Raw genomic sequence first — 24,969 nt, forward strand, 5'->3', positions numbered from 1 at the left:
CTCTTCTTAGAGCATGAGGAGAGAAAGAAGAGCGCTCGTCTCCATCTTGCTGTGGCACATGGAATGATGTACGGCTAACTTTTGTGCTATCTCTCATCTCTCTCTGAGACCTAAGTGCCTAGTTGGATGAGAGCCTAAGGATGGATGGGCAGCTTGCTATCCCTCGCTTATTGATTTCACTGGCCTTGCTTTCCTCTCCCACCTTCCACAACCAATTATAACCAGTTCCTGCTACCCATGAAAAGAGGAGGATGGGGATGGAAGATTGTTACTACCAGACAATTCATGTGTGTTTCAACTCAGGTTTGAGCCCTAAACGTTTCTTGTGTTGTGTAAACACCACTTCACGAGGTCAAATCTCTTGTTTAAGAGGAACTAAAAACTGAGCTCTATAAAATTACACACAAATATAATACAAAATGAAACTGAGTATGCGGATTAGTATGTGTGTGTTGGAGAGTGGGTCTCTGTGTTCCTACCTCGCCCATTCTTCTCCTCTTGCTCTTCCTCTTTCTCCTCCACTGCTTCCTCCTCTACTTCCTCCTCATTCTCCACCTCTTCCTCTAGCTCCTCTTCTTCTTCTTCTTCTTCTTCCTCCACGTCTTCCCTCATGGCTGGTGAGGTGAGGGTAATCTTAAGCGTGAGTTTGGGCTCTGTTGTAGCTCGTACCAAGATGGCTGCCTCGGGCAATGAACTGGTGACCTCATACTTCTCTTCTGTCAGCTTCTGTCAAGTGTCAAACAGACAAAACAGGTGATCACACTCAGTACAGATAGAGAAGAAGCAGAAGAAGAAGAAGCAACATTAATCTGAGCCTGCTGCAGTTTCCAGACACTGGATGTGTGAGGTGCAGAAATCATTTAATGTAGAATGTGGAATATGAAAGCAGGTAAATGCACACGAGGACTGATTTTATTTTTGTTGGTGGCTATAATTTCTTAGTTACAGACATTATTTTTGTGAAGTTGAATATCTGCTTCGTTCCGGCCTTATTCCCAAGTAAGTGATCACTGTGGCCAAAAAGAGATACATTCAAACATACGCAGCACATTTGGGACTTGACAGACACACATACTGTATTCATTTTTTCACACATGAACTGAATGTAGGTGAATCATGTCTGAGCATTATGCTGTGTTTCTGCTTTCACACATGTAGCTCACAGCTCAATTGAACGCACACAGTGGTGCACACACTTGACCACACAGGCATATAGTGTATAAGTACTGTGTGTATAAGTAGAAAAAGTTATGACCGACTATAAGTTATAAGTATAAAATAAACAAGATGTACATAAAATGTAACACAATTCATGGCCTTGAGCAGCACTGGCGAAGTTTCTGCTGTGCTATGTTGTGCGTGATTGTAGTTTTTGGGAAATACATAAAGTTCATTAATTCACATTTTAGTCACTCGACTCTCATCTGAGGGGGAAAATGGTCTTTAAAGGTTGAAGGTTAAGACTTGTTTTTTGTCTGTAAATAAGGTTAATATATGAGTTAGGGTTAGGTACTCTATGTGGCAGGTATGGTTGAGGTAAGAGTAAACATCCAGAGTGAACTATTAATGTAAGTCAATTCAAATGAAAAAAAAACAAACAACTGTCTGTGTGTCTGTGCGAGTGTGTGTGTGTCTGTGTGAGTGTGTGTTTCCGACACTGCTTAAGTGAGCATCGAGTCGCAGCGCGCCCATCTACGTTTCATTTGGCTCTGATGAGAAAATCAGACTCTCTGGTCACTGGGCTGAGACATGAGATTACCTCCCTGCCCACACACACACATTCCCTTCTTGTGTTCCCCCCTCTCAAACCACTTAACTGCTAAAGGGAGTGAGCACAGATGAGGCATAGGGGGAGAATTTATTCACTGAGTCATTTCTGCACTAGCCGACCAGGTTGAAGAGTTTTTACCACATTAGCAGTTACTACTAAATACTTTGCATCCTAACGGATGTTTAGTCAAGTGACCTGACCTGACTGCCACTAACTACAGTATATATATCTACCACATTATATAATAGTTATAAGAGAGACTGTAAAGATTGTAAAAGCAAAATACAGTTTAATTCCTGGATCTTTCAACATTAAATGCAATGCAAATGCATTGTGTGTGCACTCTGTGTGCACTGTACTGTAAATGATACTGTACGTATTGGTGTTTTTTAGCCTGTGTGAAAGTCAGGAGCTTCAATCCTGTGCCATGACTTGTTAATGAGGAAACATACACTGATGTAGTGATGAGAGTATTAATCACACATGACTCATACATACCAGAACACCTCTTAGCTTCTCACTTGGCAATATTGCTGTCTCCTGCCTACTGATGCCAACACTAACAATGCTTTTCTTTAAACTTTCACATGAAGGTACACACATGCACACACAGCAGTGAGAGTTGTCAAATTCAAGCAGAAACACCCATAAAATGTGGAAGAGTATCCAAATTGCTTAATTTCTGACATTGGAGAAGGAGTGTGTGATAAGAATACTACTTCGTTGGATTCAATTTTGGCATCACTGAAAGCTGCAGTGTGTGCACGTCTGCAGCAAGTGAGTGAGTGAGAAAACAGAAGATACAGAACAAGAAAGAGAAGTATTGGTCTGTGTGCATGCCTGCAATACATGTGGATTTGTGTGCATTCACGTGCGTGTGTGTCTAACCTCTATCTGTGTGGGTAAATTGTGACAGACAGTGTCCAGCAGTGTCTGTGTGGGTTTGTCTCGGCACATCAACACCAGTTCCAGGTCCATGTCGCCTTTGATCAGGAGGCCTTTGGCCACCAGGCCAATCCTGATCACTCCACACAGCACACCACCAGTGTTGGACTCCCTGTTTTTAAAGAAGAACTAAATAAATGATACATACACACCTTATGTGCCTTTTCACTACAGGGACAAACCCAAATCAATCTGTAGCTAAGAAAGTCAAAAGCTATCAAATTAATGTATGGCTTTCAAAGAGAAGTACTATAAAAATACAAGAGGAAACATATGGACTTATAGAAGGAAACATGCTGTTATTATTGTCCCAATGATTAAAATACAATGCGCCACTTAACATTGCAAAATAAGATCTGACAAGGCAATTCAAGATCATAATGAGAAGTAGCGAACCAAGTAGCTGACCATGAAGACTGTACCCAGTGGTTAAGCTAATTTCTTTTCGTGCAAAACAAACCTCTGCTGCCTGGAACTGAATATGTGCAGAACTGCCTACTCTGTCTAATTTTTTAGGTGTTGGAGGCACTGATAGGTCATCTTAAGACAGGGCATGTCTGATTTCCATGATTGTGTATCATATTTGCAGGTGTCAGGGAAACACTATTAATATGCAGGAGACTCCACCATGAGAGACGTATGATATCTGCAATAGGGTCGCAGCAGGTTGGGGGCAGGGGTGTCCGTGACCACAAATGTTTATGTCATAGTTTGGGTCTCGATTTCAGAACAGTTACACCCCTACTGGTTAGTGGCTCTGTAAGCTTTGGACAGATATGAGAGTGGTATTGATCTTCTCTCTCAACATAAAACCTATACAGTAACCATTTCCTAAAATATTGGTGACACCTCATCTTTCTTATTCAATCCAGTAATGGTATAAATTGCAAAGAGATGGATATTGAAAATAACTATTAATTACTGTTCTACTTCTACTTCACCTGTAGCTGTCAGTTGAATCCTCTGTTTCATCGCTGGGCTCATCGCCAGGGTCATCCTCCTCTGTGCTGTCTGGTTGGCTGTCGACTTGACTATGGACATCGCTGCTGCTTTGATCCAGCCAATCAGAAACATGTTTGAGAGCCCTCTCGACAGTGGACACCAGTGTTTGGACTGCTTCTAGCTCCTGAGAGGAGGGGTATATGGTGGAGTGTTTTGCCATGACATGGCGGTCATCGTTACTAAAGGAACGGAAGGACCTCTGAAAGAGAGAAGAAATAATAAGTAAAATTGTCTGGGAACATGAATATGGGGGATGCATACATACAGTGCCTGTACACAACCACACATGCACAAACACTCTCTCGATATCTACAGAAAATGTACCTCTGGAGAGGTTTATAACAACATATTGAGCTTTAATCCATCAAATCAATCTTTGGTCTCAATGCTGGGGACAGATTTTCCTCCCTCACATATCCAATATTAAAAAAACAAACAAACAAACACTTCAACCAAAAGAACAACATTCAAGATACTGTACTTGTACTGATATGTCTTTTTTGTCTGATGTGTTGCTTTCATTCCGGCATTGAAGAAATCAATTATTAACTCAAAGACAGCACCCTTTTAATTGCACTGACCCTGACATGCACACGTGCACAAATGTACATGTGCACATCTACACCCAGCTATCAGAAATTAATCTGACCACCATCCTCATATCCTCGCCACCTGTCCTAATTCAATCAGACATTCTGGCCCTGGGAATTCATGTCAGCTCAAGTCTCCCTCATTTGCTCCTTCTCACTCTCTGGGAGGTGTGAGGAGGGAAACCATGGAAGGAGGACATCAGGCATATTGCAGTGACTAATAACCCTCACTGCTTGACCCTACTGCTTAACCCTAACCAACGTTGTCTTATGGTCCATCTCTGGCAAAAATGTATCAACTTCATACTATTATCAATAATGTCCATCTGTCAGCCGTCTTTGTCTGCACCCAGACTCTTTTGAGACCGAGACAAAAAATGTTTATGGAAGGGGAGGCAGAATAGAAAACTAAAGAAATGAATGACAGGAGCAGGTGTACGGGAGGATGCAACTAAGGCACTGAGGCACTCAATTAATATCACCCAGATGGGTCCTCGAGCTTAAGCATTTATTTGGAAACACCTTGTAAATGTATATGCATATTTCTTACTCTTAAATACACAACACTTTGTGTTAGAGAGTAAATACACATCTAAACATGATATATTAACATAATTAAAATGTAAACTGATCAAGTACAACAATGAAACTATGTAGTACGTATGTAGGGAGCACATGATGGGATATCCCTTTTACACACGCATTATAATAAAATGATTAAATTAGATTCAATGCAGATAATGTAATTTCTATGCTACAGTAATTAATAGGACAGATATTTAATATATTACAATGCATGTCAAAACACTGGATTTCATATTCATTTGTTAATGCTTTTACAACTAGCAGCAACATCACTTCTGTTGTGCCCTTAATTAAAATTTTTGTTTAATTGTGAACACAGAAAAACATTTCAACCTGTTTTCAAGTCATTGGATTTTGTTCATCTTCAGCTTGTCTTTTTTTTTACTGCTGCAGTTCAGAGCTCCTTTGTCTGGCCCGTATCTCTGTCTTCCCTTCATCTCTATCTTCATTTTTTAGAAACACAAAGATATTATATCTCAGAGAAAATGATGAAGATACAATCAAGCCATTGTTTACATCATCGCATGGTAACCTGAATCTGAAGGGCGACGTTCATTTGTAATCATTAGAGGTTATCACACTGTGCTGTGGAGCCTGAGGTGCGTAATCCAGTTCAACATGAGGAGAGTGCTCTCAGCAAGCTGCGAAGTAGACCTGCTTATCTCTGAGACCCACATTTCGTTTCATTCACTACACACATCTACTCAAAGAAAACCACACACCAGGCACGACAACCAACACAAACATAGAGACATGCAGACACACAGAGGAGAGATGACCTTTTCAGAGTGGCACGGATAGTGTAGTTGAAGCGCTACAATCAATCTACTTGAAATCCAAGGACTACCTGCACACATGTATACGCGCACACACCCACATACACACACTTCATCGCATTGCTAATTGAACTGGTGACAGTCTCTTTCATCAGAGTGAGTGAGATAAAGCCATTAAGAGAATGGAGGACAAGCTCTGCAAAATAACTGCAGCCTCATGGCTGTGTATCTCGGCATGTAGCAACATTCACATCACTCCAGTCCCACTGGGACTCAACTGTGCTTCTCCAACACTTTGGCAAGGCAAACTAGAGTGACACTGAATGAATTCATTACAATACATTACAAGAGCAAGTTTAAATAATCTGTGCAGGCTATTTTCTCTACGTCATCATTTTTGACATATTCAGGCAATCAATACTTCGGTGTACACTGAAATGCTGCTTTCAACAGATCTTTATTAGCGTTATACAACAGCACCAAACAGATGTCAACAGAGTGACTGATTGATTAATAACTAACTATGAAGAATTCTTACTTGTCTCTCAATATGTTTTCCCCTTTGTCTTTTCCAACTCAACTCGATCAATAATAAAAGCAATCGCACTTTTTTGTACTTTCTGTGAGTAATTTTTAAAATCTCTGCTCTTTATAGACAAAACATAATATTTTGGCTTAAGTGCAAGTATTACAAAATAGCAATAACTGTGCAAATGTGTGTGTACCTTCTTGCATGTGTACAGTGCGGTGTGTATCTTCTCTGAACAGTGCTTAACAGATCCAGCAGTCGCAAATTTTATGGGCCGTTGCTAATGGGAGCTTCTGCAGTCATAAGCCACATTGCGAGGAGAGTGTCTACAACGTGTGCATCAGTACTTCTCGACCATGGGGGAGTTTCTGTCCAGCCGCTCTGAACACCATCTAAATCATAGCAGTTAAGGAGGACTCACTGACAGGAATTGACTCCCTTAGGCTGGCATATGTTCAGATAAGGCTGCACACATTTTAACAAGTCACATGATAAGTAAACTGAGTCACATGTAAGCCACCTCTCGTGCCATATGTAATAAATGAAGAGCTTACACACACACACACACACACACACACCTTTTACAGACTACTGTGGGTGTCCTTGAGTTCACCCTGACCGCCACACAACCTGGAGGTCAGCCACATAATATGCTCTCCTGTCCAAATGTGCACAAGTGAGCATATGAGGGACAACAAAATTAATCATACATGATGGTTAAGGCAACATGCCTATAACAGCCCGCAATGTGAAAAACACAAAACTATTTCACATTCTAATGCATTCACCTTAAGCTGATGTCATAATGTTTTAGTAATGGAAATATGCCATCATTTTTTATACCTGTTTATCATTAAGTAAAATAAACATTGTTTTACTTATTTGAACTGAAGACCTGGACATGTGTCTACATTTAGGCATAACAGCATTCAATTCAGGTGCACAGTAAAAGCATGAATTTCACATCACCAAAACTAATTATTCAGCCAAAGCTCAGAAATCCAAAACAACTGTGAATAGCCTAATAGTAAATATACAATATCAGTACAACTGTATAAAGGAGGCAAAGAACTACTGTGTGGGGCTTCTCCCACATATTGGTGAATCAGAAACAGAAAGTATTTAATTGGCTGACTGTCAGTTGGCCGCCAACACAATGCATTATGTGAGTGTGTATATACACGGTACCTTTACATGGCATTGTTGTGCTGTGCTCTTAGACCACACACTTACCAATTACACCCCATTTCACGGTCTAGTGAGGCCAACCGGCTGGCAGGCCCATGTTACATAACCACATTACACTGAATTTACAACTTGATGTGCATACACAACAGAAGAAACCCATGCACTGAACATATCACAGAAAAAGTCATGCACAGGTGTTCAGACACACGATAAATACAGGAAATATGAATGGCATATGCCAGAAAATGAGTTATACAGTGTCTAATATACACAATCGCACACTGTGTCTTTCACTTCCATCCATCATCCCCATTTAGTCCTTAATGCCCTGCAGAACAACCATTTCAGTTCAAGGTGCTGCGCTTAGACACGCACCCTGTCAGTGGCAGCTACTTCACTTTAGAGGCTGCAAAATCCAGTGACTCTCCTCTCCATTGCTGTCTGTCTCTTTCACGCTCTTCATGTCTCATCCTGTCTTTCTGTGGCCATCTGTTACGAATTACATGACCACATGTCTAGGACAAAACTATCTAGAAAAATATCATCTGTGACTGGAGGAATACTCAATACCTGTGTTTGTTTTCTTTTCCACTAAAGATCTATTACCATCTATTTTTAGAGAATCTTTTAAGAACACTGTGCTAGGTGTGTGTGTGTATGTGCTTAGGCAGTGCGTCAGTGGAGGTGTTTGTGTGCTCTTTCTTTTAATAAGTCATGTGCCTCAAATGCGTGCTGAGTGCTTTGACGACAGCTCACACTATGTGGTATTGTGAAGAGCAAGTGAGAGATGAGGGAAAGATGAGGATGTGAAGAAAGCCTCCAAATGTAAACAAACAAGGGCAGTAAAGGTGAGAAATCTGCAGGAGATGGGAGGCGGTAGAGAAAAGGTGAATTTTAATATTTATAGCCAGCTGTGCTAAAAATAAAGGTTTGTTTGTACTGATGCTGACACAGGCCAAAACACCATCATAAGCAAACTGCACTAAAACTCCAAAAAGCAAATCATCACTTAGATATACCAGGCAAACAATGTCAGAAGTGGTGTTTGAGGAAATGTCACACCTCTTTAGGACAACATGAAACCTAAAAGAGCTGAGGGAGAAAATAAAATTTAAAAACTTCAAAAATCTATCACAAAATACTCCAGGGGTGATGGGATAAGCAAGACTGGGGGGAAAAAAACAACTCGGTGGCTTCTCCGTAACATCCAGCAACCGGGAGGAGATTGCATTAAAAATTCATCCTGTGATTTATCTGCACTCTGCTTGGCAGGCCGACCCACCACACTCTGCTACCCAGTTTTATTGTGCTCTCTCTCTCTCTTGCTGTCTTTCAAATTACAACATGCACACTCACACACATTCACATGAAGGCAGGATACACATACATCAAAATGTATAAGCAAAATTGCACTTGTGTCTGCACAATCCAGCAGATCTAACAAACACACAGTCTGTGTTTTTTTTATTTGTATCCTTTGCTCTTGCTAGTGTGGTAGCATGGTTTAAAACACGTATTGCCTGCCTATAAAATGTTATGACTGAGTGGCTGAGAGCAGATGAGCTGACATTGCACTGGCTCTGAACATACATTTAGTGTATGAACTATGAGTATGTCTGCATGAGGGAAATGACCATGATGCAATGAAATAAACACAAAATGCCGTCATACGGAAGAGCATGAAAATGTTCTATTGAAATATACTCAGTTTTAACAAAAGCTTTTAAAACATTACAGCTATTTTAACCAATTCGGTTACGTCTTCTATTAACTGTGTATCTGATCTCAAAAATTGGAGTCAAGATGAAAGGGGAAGGAACTGAAGAGGACTGCAGAAGGCAAAAACTGTGGGCATGTGTACTCATTAAATGCAGAAAGCTCAGAGGTAAAGTGACTATGAAGCTTTTTGGTGTATTGTGCGGTTTTTGCGGTGAATCCCTTGCCAAGGTCACCCACAGTATTTGCTGCATCACCATAAGTCAAGATTAATTGCAGAACAGTGTTGCTGTGTGCACACGCGCACACACACACACACACACACACACACACACACACACACACACACACACACACACATACAAGCATGCATGCATGCATGCAATAGTCTCATTACCCTTGGTTATTTATGACCTCAGCCATGTGCCCTCTTCTGCAAAGTCCAACCTCAGCAACATCTTGTTTTCTTTCAATCTCTCTCAATCATCCTTTTCCCTTCTCCTCCTCCTCCCTTCATTCTTCTATCCTCCTCCACTCTATGCCTTTTTGTGCTCATTCCTCCACCTCTTGTTCTGGTTTTTAATAATTTATCTTCTGCTGTGCTCCCCCTTTGGGGAAAGGCTCCCACTGTCACAGGCTAAGACTATTAATCAATCCCTTGTCTCTCTCTCCCTACCTCTTTTCGCCGCCCCCTTTCCCTCCTCCACCTTTTTACGCTACTCTTTTTGCTTTCCATGTTCTTTATGCTTTTCAAGTCTTGCGCTCCTGTATATCATTTATGTTTTTATGGTCTTATCAGCCCCCACTTGTCATCCTCTTCCTCCACTGCTCTTAGATCTTTTGAGCCATCCACTCCTCCTCTTCTTTTTACCACGTCTTTTTCCTCACACATTCCTCTTCTGCTGTTATATAAGGAGCAAGCCTCATTTCTAAACTTATTTAGCACTAGTGATTAGTGAGAAAATTCCTCTTAATTGACTGTTGAGTCTAATATATCCCAGAACAGAACATGCACCATTGTTGAGAACATCAGTATTATTTACTCTCCTGGTGAGCAGTCATGTTTTCTCGTCAGTGTAAGAATATGACATAAACAACTCAAATGTCAATGAATGAAATACAAAGAAAACAGTCAAAAGTAATTAAATGTCATCCTTTTCTTTTCCACATTGACCTCTGTATCTGTCTTTGTCTGTTTACTTTCGTACTGTTCTTCTGTTTATTAACAGCTATTGTCTCTTAACATGACAGTCTTCTTTTCCCTAATGGTAATGTACTATTCTCATCTCCTGTCTACTCCCCAATCCCAAAACTATACACTCCCATCTGCACCAGCTCCTATCAGTTATCTATCTCTCTCTTTTTGATGCACACACATGTCTGGAGCAAGTTATCAGATTAAGCTCTTGCATGCCACAGTCTGGAGACGGTTTCCTTGCTCTTTAGTGATTAATCCACCAGCATCCATGTGCACAGCCACGCACAAGTATACACACAAAAGCATTTACACACTGTAGAGTGTATTACCATGCCTGCAGGGGGAGCGGTCACACGTTTCCTTCCTTCTGACGCCCACTTGCTGGAGTTGCTGGACGTGTGGTGCGGTGCAGAAGTAAGGTTCTCGGTCAGGATGTTGCTGTCACACTGTTTCCCTTCCTCATGTGCTCTTCTGTCACTGTGGCAACCACTCTACAAGAAGTTGTACTTCTAAGAGGGACATGAGAGAAAGAAGGAGAATATATTTTGTAAATAACTAACTGAATAATGTAACAAAATACATCAGAAACAAAAAGAAAGCAGCAGCATTATCATCAGCTAACCAGCAGCAACCCCCATCCCGCTCAACCTGCATCAGTCTAATTCAATTCCACCCAAGTAACAACACTCTCCCTGTCTCTCTCTCTCTCTCTCTCTCTCTCTCACACACACACACACACACACACACACACAAAGCTAGACACACAGTTTTCTTAGCAGGGGTGCAGTTCCTGTCCTTGAAAGATCTTACAGAATGCCTGATCAACCCATGTAAAGATAGACATGTGGAGAGACACACACACACACAAACACAACAAACACACTAGTGTGCATAAAAGCCTTCATTCAATTTTCATGAGCTGGCAGGGGTCTGAGAGAGGGGGATGTAATACAAACACATACTTGTTTTCATCCATTGGGTTACACACCTAAGCCTAACACACCCTCCTCCATTCACGCACAGACACACTGTGTGCAAACATGACATGCAAACTAGTTGACACTCTTAATGTAGCCTAAAACATAAACATTCGGGGAATACTTATAATAATAAAATACACACACTTTATAGAAAAAACTGTGATTTATTTGTGTAATAAAACTACCATGGGATTTGTTTTAAAATTCTGATTGACCATAGCATACCATACCATGCCATTAAAGTTGAGGACAGGAACAAGACTGAAGAGAAAAGGGACTGACAAAACCCTAACCCTAACTTGAAATCATAAAGCCCCCTGGTGAGAGTTGTGCTGCAGCATGCTCCTTTCAATACAGCGTGTGACAGTAATGTTTCTAACCTTATATTCCTCTTGGTGAACAAAAAACAGAGGTGACAGCAAAATAAAAGTAAAAAAATATATATGCAGAAGCTCTATAGAAACTCGGGACAAAAAACAAAGCAAATACTGTACAACAGTTTGCCAATAAATCTTTACAATCTTTGTTGCGTACTATAATTGGACCAGTATTTAGTAAAAGAGTTAAAGTTACTTGTGACCTCTACCTTTAGCTAATCTAAGGGTCCTATAGAGTAAACTAAACATGTGGTGTTGCTATGAAAACACAGGCCAGTTTTATCAGTGCAGAGCAAGCTGAGGTGAACAGTTACACAACGTTCCTATTCACAACTTGAAATGTCAACAGTATTACCACTGACAGTATACAGACACATCTGGTCACACTCAAACTAGGGCAATGACATTTACAGAATTGTGCATGTCTGTGTGTGTTCACACAAGCTCATTCTTCAAAAATCTGCCAGATTCAATGGTGAAGCATTAGATCATTCGAGGGAAACATTAAACAGTGTTAATTTCATCAATGAAAATGGTGACAAAAATACACTCACAAGCTTGTTTCATGATGAAGATGAAATCATGACAATACACAAAACAATGAGCCGTGACTAAACAAGAACAACTAGAACAGGTTTTCTATAGTTACATTAATAGACTCATACCTCTTGAAAACACACTACTACGTTTGTTGAATAATTAACTGGTGACTTAAGCAAGCTAGTGATGTTTTTACTGAGTAGAATTTCTTATAAAATACAAAGATCTAAAATTTAATTGCTCCCAAAATTAACACTAAGTGTCAGGCCTAATTACTGGGCATTGGGTAGATCTGCAAAATCCATAATCTCTGAGAAATTAGATGAACAGATACTGCACAAAGCACAACCCTTTTGAAGGTACATTTGCATCTATTAAAGGCCACTGAAGAGAACAGTCTTCAGCTCTCTGCTAGTCCTTGCAGAACTATCACAGGCAGTTTTCTTTTCTTCATACTTGGTCTGATAAATAACAACGTCCCTAATGTACAGAGTGTCTCATCACCCTGACACTACGCACTGTACATCCAAGGTTCTATCTGGATGGTGTCAGGGGACACAGAAGACACACACACACAACCGCTGGTCTCTCCTGAAGTAGACCTGCTGAGGGATTAAATCATGGTGATGCTGCAGCCTCTCCGTGAAAGCTCAGTGGGATCCAGAGAGGGAGAGGAGAGCGATGCAGTGAATAGTTAGACAAAAGACAAAGACAAATGGAAAGAACTGGAAATGAGCATCAACAGAAGCAAGTAGGACAAGGAGCGGGCATAAGAGGTAATGAATTAAACTTTAAAACCAGAATACCAAGAGGGGCAAAGGGACGGAGGGAAATCAGATACACAACAACGACAGATATTGAGTTGGCCCCTCGGGCAAACAGACTCCACCACAGGCTGCTCCTCATTTTCTCTCTAGTGCTAGCTCTGTAAGCCACTGGCCGCTGACCTGTCACGCTGACAATTACGTCCTCAACACACCTGCCAGAGACAGTGTATGTGTGTATGTGCTTGTATTTTGCCAGCTTCCTTACAGCCAACACTCTTTGCTGGAAGGGGGGTAATCTCTCTTCCAACATGGCTTGGTCACTTAGGGTTGTATGCACATGATTATAATGCACACACACAGACACACACACCCTGCCAAGAAGCATAATAACAATGTGGCAACCCCCATTCGATTCTCATTATCAGAGCAATTCAATAATAAACAACAACACCAATTCTAAGTCTTTGCTTCTCTCTCAAGACACTTCTCATTTTTCTTTAATTATAATCAAGAGTGCAGCAATGAAAAATACAGTAGTTGCAAGATTTAACAAAATAAAATAATGTTTGAATTTGAATCTTGAAGTTCAAATGAAGCCCTGATCTAGGACATGTGTATGTGATGTGTGTACTACAGTGTACTATGTCTCCCTCTGGGAAAAGGGATGATGAAGGAGGCCGTGTTTTCACATGCAGGGCTGCATGTTGCCTGTACAGAGTTTAAATGCCCAATGTACAGGAATCCTCCTGTGGCTTTGACTCATACTGACCAATTTCTCTTTGCATCCACGCTCCAACTCTTTTTGTAACCCTCCCACCAGTATCCAATCTCCATTTTTCATGTTCTTTCTCATTCACACCATCCTGGTAGGTCATTAATGTGTGATTGTGTGTTTTCCTCCAGAGAAGGAGAGGAGAAACAGGGGAAAACTGGCAAAAGCCCTGCCTCATTAACGCTTGTGGTGGCTCACGGACATTAGCATGTGTGCACATGGCACACACGGAGACAACACCCTTACCTCAATTTGGTTCCATAGTTATTAAATAAATTTTAACTAGAAGATGCATACGAGAAAACACGCACAGACACCTGTGCTGTCTCCTTCCTATGCGAAGAGTTGGTGATTACATCCTGTTTTCCCTACAGAGATGAAAGGAATCAGGCAGAGGATAAGAAATGAGGGATGGGGGCTGATTGAAAGATGGAGGAAAGATAGCAGAGCTGGGGAATTTGCTGAGATGGCTCTGAGCAGCAATTTACACCTTTCTCATCTGATAACCATTAAATAAGATGAGCGGTGGAAGACACAGAGTGACGGGACACAGAGGATCGACAAAAGCCAGAGAGTGTGCTAATTAGTGCTGGACGGGCTTATTTTCCACAATGTGTCCCCTTAGAGAATTTTGATTTTCTGCTTAATATTGTAATCAGATTATCAGACTTTTCGATCATTCTGCTTTCCAGCTCCATAAAATGTTAGTAACTGAAGCACTTTTGCAAGTGAACTATTCATTCAGCAGCCCAATTGCCAGCAGGATACCAAAACTGAAGACCGTCATTATTTCAGCAGTCAAAGGACCTCTGATTAATGACTAGTTACATGCCAGAATAGCTGGACCTGAAGAAATGTACCTTTATAGCCACATTCAAAAAGTCTTCTAAAGTCCTGGAGATCACTTTGTAACGCTTTCTAGCTTCACGTAAATCAACAATTCTTGATCGTATATCTTCTGACACTTTTTTTTGGTGAGGCATGGCTCACATAAGCGTATTGTTCTTGTGCGGACACACATTATGTATGTTGATACGCTTGACTTGCGTTTATGCCATTTTATGACAAATTAATGCAGAAAACCATGATATTCCAAAAGGTTCAAATACTTTAAAATATATAAATAAAGGTATGTTTTCACATCTCTGTATAGTACAGGGCAACAGCCATATTTATATATACACAGGTGCAAGTAACTTTATAAAGAAACAAGAAGGTATAAATATGGGTGTAAATTTCATGTGTTATTTGTTTTAGTTATTTTAGAGCATGCATGTTGATTTTTCTCCCACATTGCTATTCTTAGTTGAGGTATTTTTACCAATAATATTTCTGACCCATCATGTTTAAACATTCATTATAAACTGGAGTGTCAGAGTAACCTGTGTGTTATATTAAGACTGTGTGCTTGGCTTTTGGGTTATTGGTGCCATAATATTTGCATCTGGGAAAACATCTGCAAAAGTGTGTGGTAATGAGTTGGACAAACATGCACACACAGACACCAGCACACAGGAGTAATGAAACTCTTAGGACCAGGTGGCGGACAATAAACAGAATGGATGCAGAATCACGCTCCCATAGCCCTCTCTCTAACCACCTCTGTTGTGGAGGAGTGTGCATTGTGTAAATAGGTGCTAACTGACTGAGATGCCTGTCTGCTTTCTACTGGGGGAGACAGCAGGACAGAGAAGGAAAGAGACAAGTGGTTCCAAACATATGGTTGCAGGAAGAGAAAGAGGTGGAGAGACTGAGAAGTTGTAATTTTTGACAGCAGTGGAGGCAGAAATAATTAAAGACTGTAGCCTCTGTTCTTCCAGAAATGCAAAAAAGCATGACTGAATTTTAATGGAAATAAAGATTCTCGACTGTCTTTAATGGTTCTTCATCCAGCACAGTAGACTTTCACAGACTGCAAGCTGGCTGAGACAGTTAAAGGGTTTTAGTCTTGTTTCCTTTTTTACAAACAAACAATGATTTCCTTCCCAGATAAGAACCTACATCTCTTTCCAGAAAAGACTGGAAACAGGTCTTACATTCACATGCCTTCCTAGAATTAAGGAAGCATTTTCTTTGCAGATAAGATGACATGAAAAGAAAAGACACTACAGACTTTTCTAAGGGAAACCCTTTGATAAGAAAGGCAAAGGATGGACTTTCGGACCCTGCTGATCTAAGCCCTATGTGGAGACGATTTATAAAGAGTCGTAGAAGATGTGAAGGCAGGTCAAGAGTCTGTTTTACACCAAGAGATTTAGGAGACATGCACAGATAAATTCCTTCCTCACAGTGTTACAGGCTGTGCTTGCTGTAACTCACCCTAGAAGCTGACTGCCTGCTGCTGATTTGCAGAAATAATTAGCTGGTGCTCAAAATGTAGGAGGAATGTCTAGCCAGTAGCAGCGACAGGACACTTACCGCATGTGCTAAAATCGGATCCTCCTGACCACAAATGCAAAGATCATGTGTCCCCGTACCCACATATCATTTTAGTTGATGAAAACCAACCAATCCCTGTTTGGAAAGATGTAGGAGAAGTACAAAATGTCTAAAAACTGTAATGACACCTATCCTTTTTGTGAATGAGGAACTAGATCAAGTATAATCAGTCATGCCAGAGTGCATAAACATCCCTGAAATGATTGCTTGTAGAAGAGAAGGGTGGAGAACAGAACTACTGCAACCTCCCGTTGATTACACTTGGCAAACCAATATTTGGGTTATGAAGCAACAAGCAATAGTAATTAACAAACAACGCAGCAGATCACAAGGAAGAGAACGTAGGAGACTAGACTCCTTTAACACTAAGATAAGGGAAGCAACAAAATTCAACAATACTTAAATATGAAATGTAGTCTGTTCGCATAGTTACAGACAATGGCGTCAGGTATGTACCCTGTATGGGTAACAGCGGAAAGGTGTGGTCCTGACAAACCCAAACTAAGTGTATATTATGTACAGAGGTGTGCCAAATGCAACATTAAAACACTGTCAGGAATTACAGTATGAATTCATTTAAAACCATGACTCTTCATAGAGCAGGGAGTCCTGCTGGTTTTCATTCCAACCATTTAATCAAGAACCATTGTACACCAGAGATCTGAGGTGAAAGCAGTTTGAACCCCAATAGAATAGATAGACAGAAAACTAAAAGGACTCTGGAATAAGAACTAATTACACTTTTGATAGGACCTTATTGTTTTGGTGACAGCTGTGGTTCTGATACTATTAGTAAAGTTGTGTTTCTCTCTTTTTGGTCCTTTTCTTGAAATTTTGATACTTTACTTGTACAATAAACTTTCATTTTTGATATGCCTAGATAGGAAAATCTGTTACTCTGATTCTACTGTTTTACTTTGAGACACATATTAACATATATGTATACATTGTTGTTATATATAACATTATACAAAACTATATATGGTGTTTATGCTGTCTTATTTTGTTTAATTGTTTACTGATCACCTATACAGGACTCTGCTCAGTATAACAGTGAACACACAGTGACTCTCACACAAAAGCTATTACTTCTACTGACTACTACACTGATTTCCCCACTGATCTCAACTTATGCACCTGGTCTGTTCCAATTTATCTTAGCCCTCTTACTTCGCTCATTGTTTTCCTGCAGTTTTATTAACTCCTTGCTCAGTTTCACAGCCTGAGTAATATCATTTTGTTTGACATTCCTATGTCTTTGTGTTTGATTATACTGTACTTTCTATGGAGAAGATATGCCAACACGTTTTTTTTCCAGAATTACAAAAAAAAAAAGAAATGAAAAAAAAAAAATCTAACAAAATAATGAAATTTTCTGCTATAAATGCCGTGTTGTTTCTGATAAGTTACCAAATTAGATTTAGCTATTTTTCTAAATGCATAAGACAACCTTGTGTTGACTAAGCACGGCAGGTTCACATTACATTGTAACATTTCATTATGTCTTTGTTCCTTCTGAGAGCCTTTATTTAAGAAATGGCTCAGTAATGCCCACAGCACAGTAAGGACCAATAACACTGTACTGTGTATAATCACTGTACAGCACACACACATTCATGTATGTATAAAGTCGACAGGTGCAGGTGCAATAAGTAGAGACATGCTTAGAAAACAGAAGATAAATAACCCTACCTTAGTTTATGGATTAGAATTTATATTTATTCTGTATTATGAGGAGGTTAAGGTTAGGCCAAGTTGTGCTTTACCCAGTCATTGATTTATGTGACCATTAATGAGCTCCCTTTAGATATAATATTCACTTTTGTCTACTCCACCATTGAATGCAGGAAAGACACTGCATATGTTTTGAAATGCTACACAGCAGTAGCGTCTTGACTGGGTCCAGGTTCAGGCCAGGGGAGGTCACAGCACAGATTGATGAGACGGCAGAAAGCAGAGAAAACGCTGATTTTGCTTGTTGGAGGGAAATAGATAACATTGACAGGGGAGTGAAGTGTATCTCCCCTAGGTCGATTATGAAAATGGAGAAAGTTGCACGTCTGCGCAATTCCTGCTGATAGTGGGTCAGACTAGAAAGACTTAGGGTCACAGAATAACAAGAAAAGATGCATATATTTGTGAGAATCTACTTAACTGCACATGTATCCGTCTATCTGCCTATCTATCAATTACAGTATTATTGATTTATTATTTATCTATCTATTTGGTATGCCTGTCAGCTCTATGGGTTACCTTACTTTAAAAAGCAAACCGCCATACACACATATAAACACACAGAGTTACATACTGACCTGCGTCAGTGTGGGGAATAAATAGACTATCACTATGCCAGAAGTGAAGCATGCTGCAACTGTGTGTGTTTGTGTGTGCGCGCATGCACCGGTAGGCTCCTGCTGTGCTGATTTCAGCAGGAACAGATGGTCCTGCCAGGGCTCTGCACAGTCCATAGTCTGTGAGGAGACTTGTGAATGTGCATACAGTGTGGATATGTGTGTCCTGCTGCTTTTTCTCCACCGGTTTTCCACAAATAAACTGCTGCAGACTTCCTTGAACTGTATCTATTTTACATACTTCACATACACACAGACACACTCGACACTGACTGTTGCAGTGCAAGTGATATCCTAGTGGTCTGGCCTACTTGTCTGTTCCATTGACACTTAGTAGCTTAATCCTTGTCAAAAGGCTCTTCACTGCTAAGCTTATGTTTGCCAACACACAAAGCTGTCACACCCCACACCCATTTGAGTGTGTGTAAATATAACTGGTTATAAACACTTATTCAAAAACAAATACCAGTTTTCAAATGAAAGTAACAAAAGAATGTAGCATGTTGCTGAAATCATTAACAAATCAATAAAGAGGATGCTGAATAACCACCATACAACACACACAATTATCAAGACTAAATCAATTACAATGCTCCTTACATCACTTGCAGTTGTAGGAGCTAATCGAAAAAAGAGAAGCAAAGTTTTACACATTACAGTTCGTATTTAAAGAAGTTCAGAGGACTTCAAGCTTGGCCCAGGTACTGTATATCAGTGGGCAGCCTGGACAAACTAAGCTGAGGTGAGGTCAAAGCCCCATAAATAGGTCATAGAAAGATGAAGCCAGATCTCTTTTGAGGTCAGAAGTTTTTGTCTATAAAATGTTGTTCAAATCCTCCCAATTATGAAATGTACACTGTACGTACTGTACTGCGAGTTGTGACAGCATGAGGGCACCCAGGGTTGTCCAGATGTGTACTAATTCCCTAATGGGCTTCTGTTCTACAATACACAAATGCAGACTAGCAAGCAGACACACATAGTGCCGCTTCGAACTACAGTGATGTATTCCTCTCTCTCTGTCCATTTTCATTAATAGAAGTAGCGGTGTAGTGGGTAGTGCCAGATTTTCAGATTAGCGTAACGCATTACAAACAACACATCGCATCGGAACAGCGAAAGTATTTCGAAGAAAATTATTTATTTAAACTTACGTTTTGGGCATTATAAACAGAACAACTTCAGAGACTTGAGAGTTCTGTCATTCTGTCTCTTCCTGCTTGTCAGGGCTTATTCTAATTTCTACTCTCTTTAGCTGTTGCCTCGCCTGTCTGCCTCTGTTCAAACAACACAGAAAATCCTTTGAATGCAGATTGCTCCGCTTCTTCAGATGAAATGATTGAACTCATGGACTTTGCCACTATTGATTTCAGGGAAAATACTGCAGAAAAGTTTTTCTTCTGTAGATGAGGAAAGAAAGAAAAGGAATTTCTGTATAAACTATGTCTGATATTAGCATTCACAAACTGTGTGCTCCATTAGTTGGCTCCTTTTTCTCTTCCAACCCCCCGACTTCTTCATCTGTGCTGCTTTAGCAGGCTGATCAGTGACTCCATTCATTCCAGGTCAATTTGAGCAGTGTGCTCGATATGGCCGTTTCATTACACACTTCCTTCCTGTCTGTCTCTCAGGCTCAGGGCAAAATATGAAGAAACTGAGAGAGAGAAAGGCAGGAACAGGACAGGAGAAAGGGGAGGAAGGGTGGGATTTAATGGGTGGGATAGAAAACAGAAGTGTGGTTAGAAACAAGGTGGTGTAAGGCAAAAATGAAGAGAAGAAAGAAGAAAGAAAAGGTTCACAGTATGTTAGAAAGTGCAATATGATTTGTGTGCACTGGAGGGCTAAGGTATGAAATGTTATAAAGACTAGGTTAAGGTAATTCATTACAGCTGCTCTTGTCATAATTACTATGACCCCTAGAGGGCTTTCTCACTTTCATGTAAATATAGTGTTTTGAGGCATCACTTCTTGAGGATAGCTTTCTAAAACAATGCAGCAGACTGTAAAACACATGGTCTCTGAGATCCGACATATATCTCCAGCTGAGTGTGAAGATGTTTTTCTTCTGAAATGATTCTGTCTCCTAATGTCATCAGCCCTTATGGTGTGAGTAAGGATCCAACCACACCTCTTTGCAATTTGCATCAGTATTAAATGAAGTATTGTTCTCACTCAGAAGTGGAATCATTGCTTTAGGATTCTTGTGCACCAGTGCAAGTGTGGGGGACACATTAGATTGCAAGAGACAAAGGAGGGAAAATAGAGTATGAAAGAGATTCAGCCTCAACTTTTCCCCTTGGGACTGGTCGCCATAGCTACGAAAGCATTTTCAGAGACAAACATAAGGAAGAGCGAGAGCGACAACATGGTGATACTGTCATAAAGTGTGTTGATATAGTTATAGATATTGATGATAGCAGATAAAATAGAAAAATATTCAAACAAATAATATATTAATATAAATATTGTACAATGTATAAGAAAGTGAGTGTGCTCTATAATTTTTAACTGATTGTCATCTGAGTATTCAGGATACATTACAAAAACACATCTGCCATCTATATGTAGCACTGCAGCAGCATCTACAACAAGATACTTGATCTCAAACAGAAAACACGTAATACGGCAGGAAAAAGCAGCGACCCAATATGCTCTCTGTGAATTCTAATGGAAAACTGACACCGAGGAGAGCAAACAGCATTAAGAGACTATCACATCTCGTCTTACAACAGCACAATCAGACTCCATCTATATTTCAAAAGCTACGGAAACTGTGACAATGGGCTGTCACGATCCAAGATTAGTGAAGGGCACCTTTAATAAGGACGAGGGCACAAGGGGGTCACGTTTCCAGTGCTGGCAGGCTAAGCACAGTATCACCTGACGGCAATTTGTCCGAGTTTGGTAACAAATCTTGAGGAAGAGTAATTGAACTTGTGAATTAATTTAACTGTCTATAAAACAATCTATAAAACTGATTATCTTTTATAACGGGGAGCATGTCACCTTATTTGTTACACAGCATGTCACTGTAGGGTCTGCAGGTCAAGTCATCAAACACTAATACAGACAATAATTTATTGAATCCCTTCCCTTTGCCTTTCATTTGTTTGCTGAGTTGGGAAAACTGCTGTTGCTCTAACTTTGAGATGCACTGCTTGCATCAGCAGTTTGCTGATTATTTACTATACATTTCTGAAAACAGTAAGTTGCTAAAAATTGTGCTTAACGCCGGAAACAACGTCTCAATTTTTCTCTGCAATAGGTTTGTCAATATTTGCATAAAGTACAGCCAATGTTACTGGTCATGAATTATTTATGAAGACTAAAGGAAACAGACTTGTAGGGGCTGATTTTGCTAGGCAGTGTTGCTACAGATGTACTGTGTGTGTGTCCAATGTGTGTGTATGTGTGTGTGCACACGCATGTGTTCCGTGAGGATGAGTGAGTGTGAGAGAGAGAGATGTGCTCTGCTGTGTTCTCCAGCAAAGTCACTGCTTTCTCAAGGACACTGCGGCTAAGGGGCAAGAAAAAGAGAAGGATTGACACACACAAAGAAAACACAAAAATAAAATTGGAATAAATAAACATATTTGATGAAAAGTATGTATGATTAAGAAACATGTGGAGAAAAACAATAATAAAGAAATAAATAAAGAAAGAAAATAAGAAAAGGGTGAATAAAGACAGAGAAACAAGGAACTGATCGGTACTGTAGCGTTGTGTTAGTGTGCACACAAGTGTGTCAGTTTCTGTCAATGTGAAAGAATTTGGGTCTATGTGAAAGTGAAAATGTTTCTTGCTGGAGAACACTTACTGTATGTGAAGTAACTTCTGAACTTAAAAACCATTCAATGCAACTACTCGTCGATATCAGTTTCTGTGTTGATTGGTGTAATCAATTCACCATTTAGTCTACACCATGTTAGAAACCTGGGAACAATGCTCATCACAATGTACCAGAGATAATTGCTTTAATTGCTTGTTTTATCTGTGATAAAAGACATTCAATTTTCAATCACGTCAACAGAGACAAGCAGCCAATCCTCACATTTCTGAAGTAGGAAAGAGCTAAATGTGGTATTTTTACTTGGTAAATTACTTTGACTGACTGATTATCAAAGGTGTTGCTGATTAATGTTTGTATGGATTTTCTGTAATTTGCTGACTAAAGCTTTCAGCAGCACTAATACAAACTAAATTGACAAAATTAACACCCACCCTACACAACATAAAGGACCCCTTGTGCAGCAGCAGCAGACGTGGTATCGTTGTGTTGGGTACACTGTGAAGCAGAGCAGCGCAGCACAGCAGCCTTTCGTGCATGGTTCAGTCTTACCAGTGATCCAATTAAACCTCTCCAGCAATCAATTATTTACACATAAACACACACACGCAGACCCCAAAACACTCCCACTGAGATGGTAGTGGGAAAGCTGCTGGATGAATTTCATAAAAGCTACTTTACATACATAAGTAGGAAGTGAGTGAACTCAGTTAGCACTACGACCACAACCTTTGACCATAGAACAAAACAGACTAACCCAAAAGCACCCCTTAGTATGAAGCCATAATACTGCAACTAGACAACAAGACTGTGAAACATTTTTGGTTGCGATACATAGATAATACATAGTTTTGGGATGCACAGAATCATATTTTAAAAATATTAGAGTGCGGGCCATCTGTTAGTTTACATCTTATGCTGCATACAAGCTTTCTCCTCTTGATTTCTATTTGGGGAAAAGGGCAGACCTGTGGCGGAATTGTTGTTGCACAAGTTATATATTACAACAAACGTCTGAATATGCTTCCCTCCCATCTGTCAAAGACAAAATTATTTCTGATTTGATGGTTTTCTTGGGAGAATTAATCAAGAAATATGACCCCCAGCTTGATGATGAAAATCATAGAAGTGTAGAACCTAGTTACCATCAGCGCAGACGAGAAATTATTCCCTTGTCATGAACATCTTCAATTTAATAATGCTGACTTTTTCAACATGAATTTGAAAACACACACGCACACACACACAAACAGAACAAGCTCAGTTGTAAGCTCAGCAGGGGTGTGAACCAACCTCTGTGCTAGAGGGCTTCTCTTGTTTTCTGGCTGATTGGGCAGCATGTCAACGGTGAGCCACCAAGCCCAGTAGCAGTCCTTCACATACAGCATAAGGCAGAGTGCTAGATACAGTGCTCAGAGATATAGAGCACTGTATAGATAAATTGATAAAAGAGAAGAAGAATTAATTTCACTCACCTCCCTCTGTCCCCCTATCGGATTATCCACCTGCTTCTTTTTTAGCTTCTATCGGCTATCCTCCGTCTGTCTGGAGTCACGGTGTCAGAGCTGGCAGGCTTCAGGACCTGCAAAGACACAAGTTCAAAGGTCAGTAAACATCAGTGTGACAGCACTTAAGGATCGTGTTCAGCTTGACTTAAGTCACACGGTGACCAGCTGACATCAAAGTGGGAGAAAAAAAAAAAAGGTACAAATAAGGATATGTTTGTTTAATTAAATAGCAACATGAGTAACATGCAGTTGCTTGCACACATGATCTCGCACACAAGGATATCCATGTACTGTACACAAGCCAATGAGACTGAACCTATGAGAGAAAGTAGAAAATGAAACAGAAATTTGAAATAATAACTCAAATATCCATATGCACAATGAAAAGTGTATCTTTAATCTCTGCCTGATCAGTAATGACACTGTCATATTACTCCCCCCTCCTGCCTTACAAATACCTTTAAAAAGAGAAGTGGAGAACTGGAGAGAGCAGAGGAGACAGGGACAAGGGAACCAGGGCTGTTTGGGTAAAACAGAAAGCTAAGACCTTGTTTCTGCAGAGGAAGTGGGCCATCTTGTCCCATTTGCATGTGTGTCACCACATAAATATATGTATACAACATGAACTTTATTTCCACATTCGCTCTACATGCAAAGTTTATACAGAACATGCATAATTACACAGCAGATTTTCAGACAATGTTCTCATTGTCACTTATTCCTCTTGATTCTCCTAACTTTAGCCACTTTCCAAAGCTTTAATAATGTGTTGCTGATCCATTCTTCTTATTATATATTCTAAGCATGGCGAAGGTGGAAACTGCTTCTTGGTTTAATGCACTGTGACGGGATTCTGATGTACAACCACAGGGCAATATGCACCTGCAGCTTTTCACCTTTAAACTACTTTGTATAAACTAATTAACAAGAAAAAGGCATTCTTAATATTCAAACCTGGCTTCCAACAACTTCTAATCTCATTTAAACCTCCTGTACCTAAACATCCTTCGTCATGCCCATTTGAGACTTCCTGCTGCTATTTCACAATAAAACCCATATCCTATTCTCTTTGCCGTCACAAGGTTTTATTTTATGTGAACTGAAGCTAGAGTGAATTACGAGTTTGTATGAACCGCATGATAACATGT

At 40.1% G+C, this 24,969-nt stretch overlaps 1 protein-coding gene across 4 annotated transcripts in view; it reads right to left on the reverse strand.

Annotated features, from left to right (window-relative positions):
- strbp (spermatid perinuclear RNA binding protein) overlaps positions 1–24,969 on the reverse strand; it is a 63,988-nt gene that overhangs the window by 16,892 nt on the left and 22,127 nt on the right. For all 4 annotated transcript variants that reach the window (XM_026339617.1, XM_026339616.1, XM_026339619.1 and 1 more), the window contains exons 2-6: positions 23,789–23,895; positions 10,630–10,809; positions 3,658–3,917; positions 2,660–2,828; positions 480–726 (exon numbers count right to left, since the gene is read on the reverse strand). In XM_026339617.1, the coding sequence (XP_026195402.1) occupies positions 480–726; positions 2,660–2,828; positions 3,658–3,917; positions 10,630–10,632 (679 nt within the window). In that variant the 5' untranslated portion in view covers positions 10,633–10,809; positions 23,789–23,895. The remainder of the gene's footprint in view (positions 1–479; positions 727–2,659; positions 2,829–3,657; positions 3,918–10,629; positions 10,810–23,788; positions 23,896–24,969) is intronic.

Source organism: Anabas testudineus, chromosome 22 (genome assembly GCF_900324465.2).
Source record: "Anabas testudineus chromosome 22, fAnaTes1.2, whole genome shotgun sequence".
Classification (NCBI taxonomy): Eukaryota; Metazoa; Chordata; class Actinopteri; order Anabantiformes; family Anabantidae; genus Anabas; species Anabas testudineus.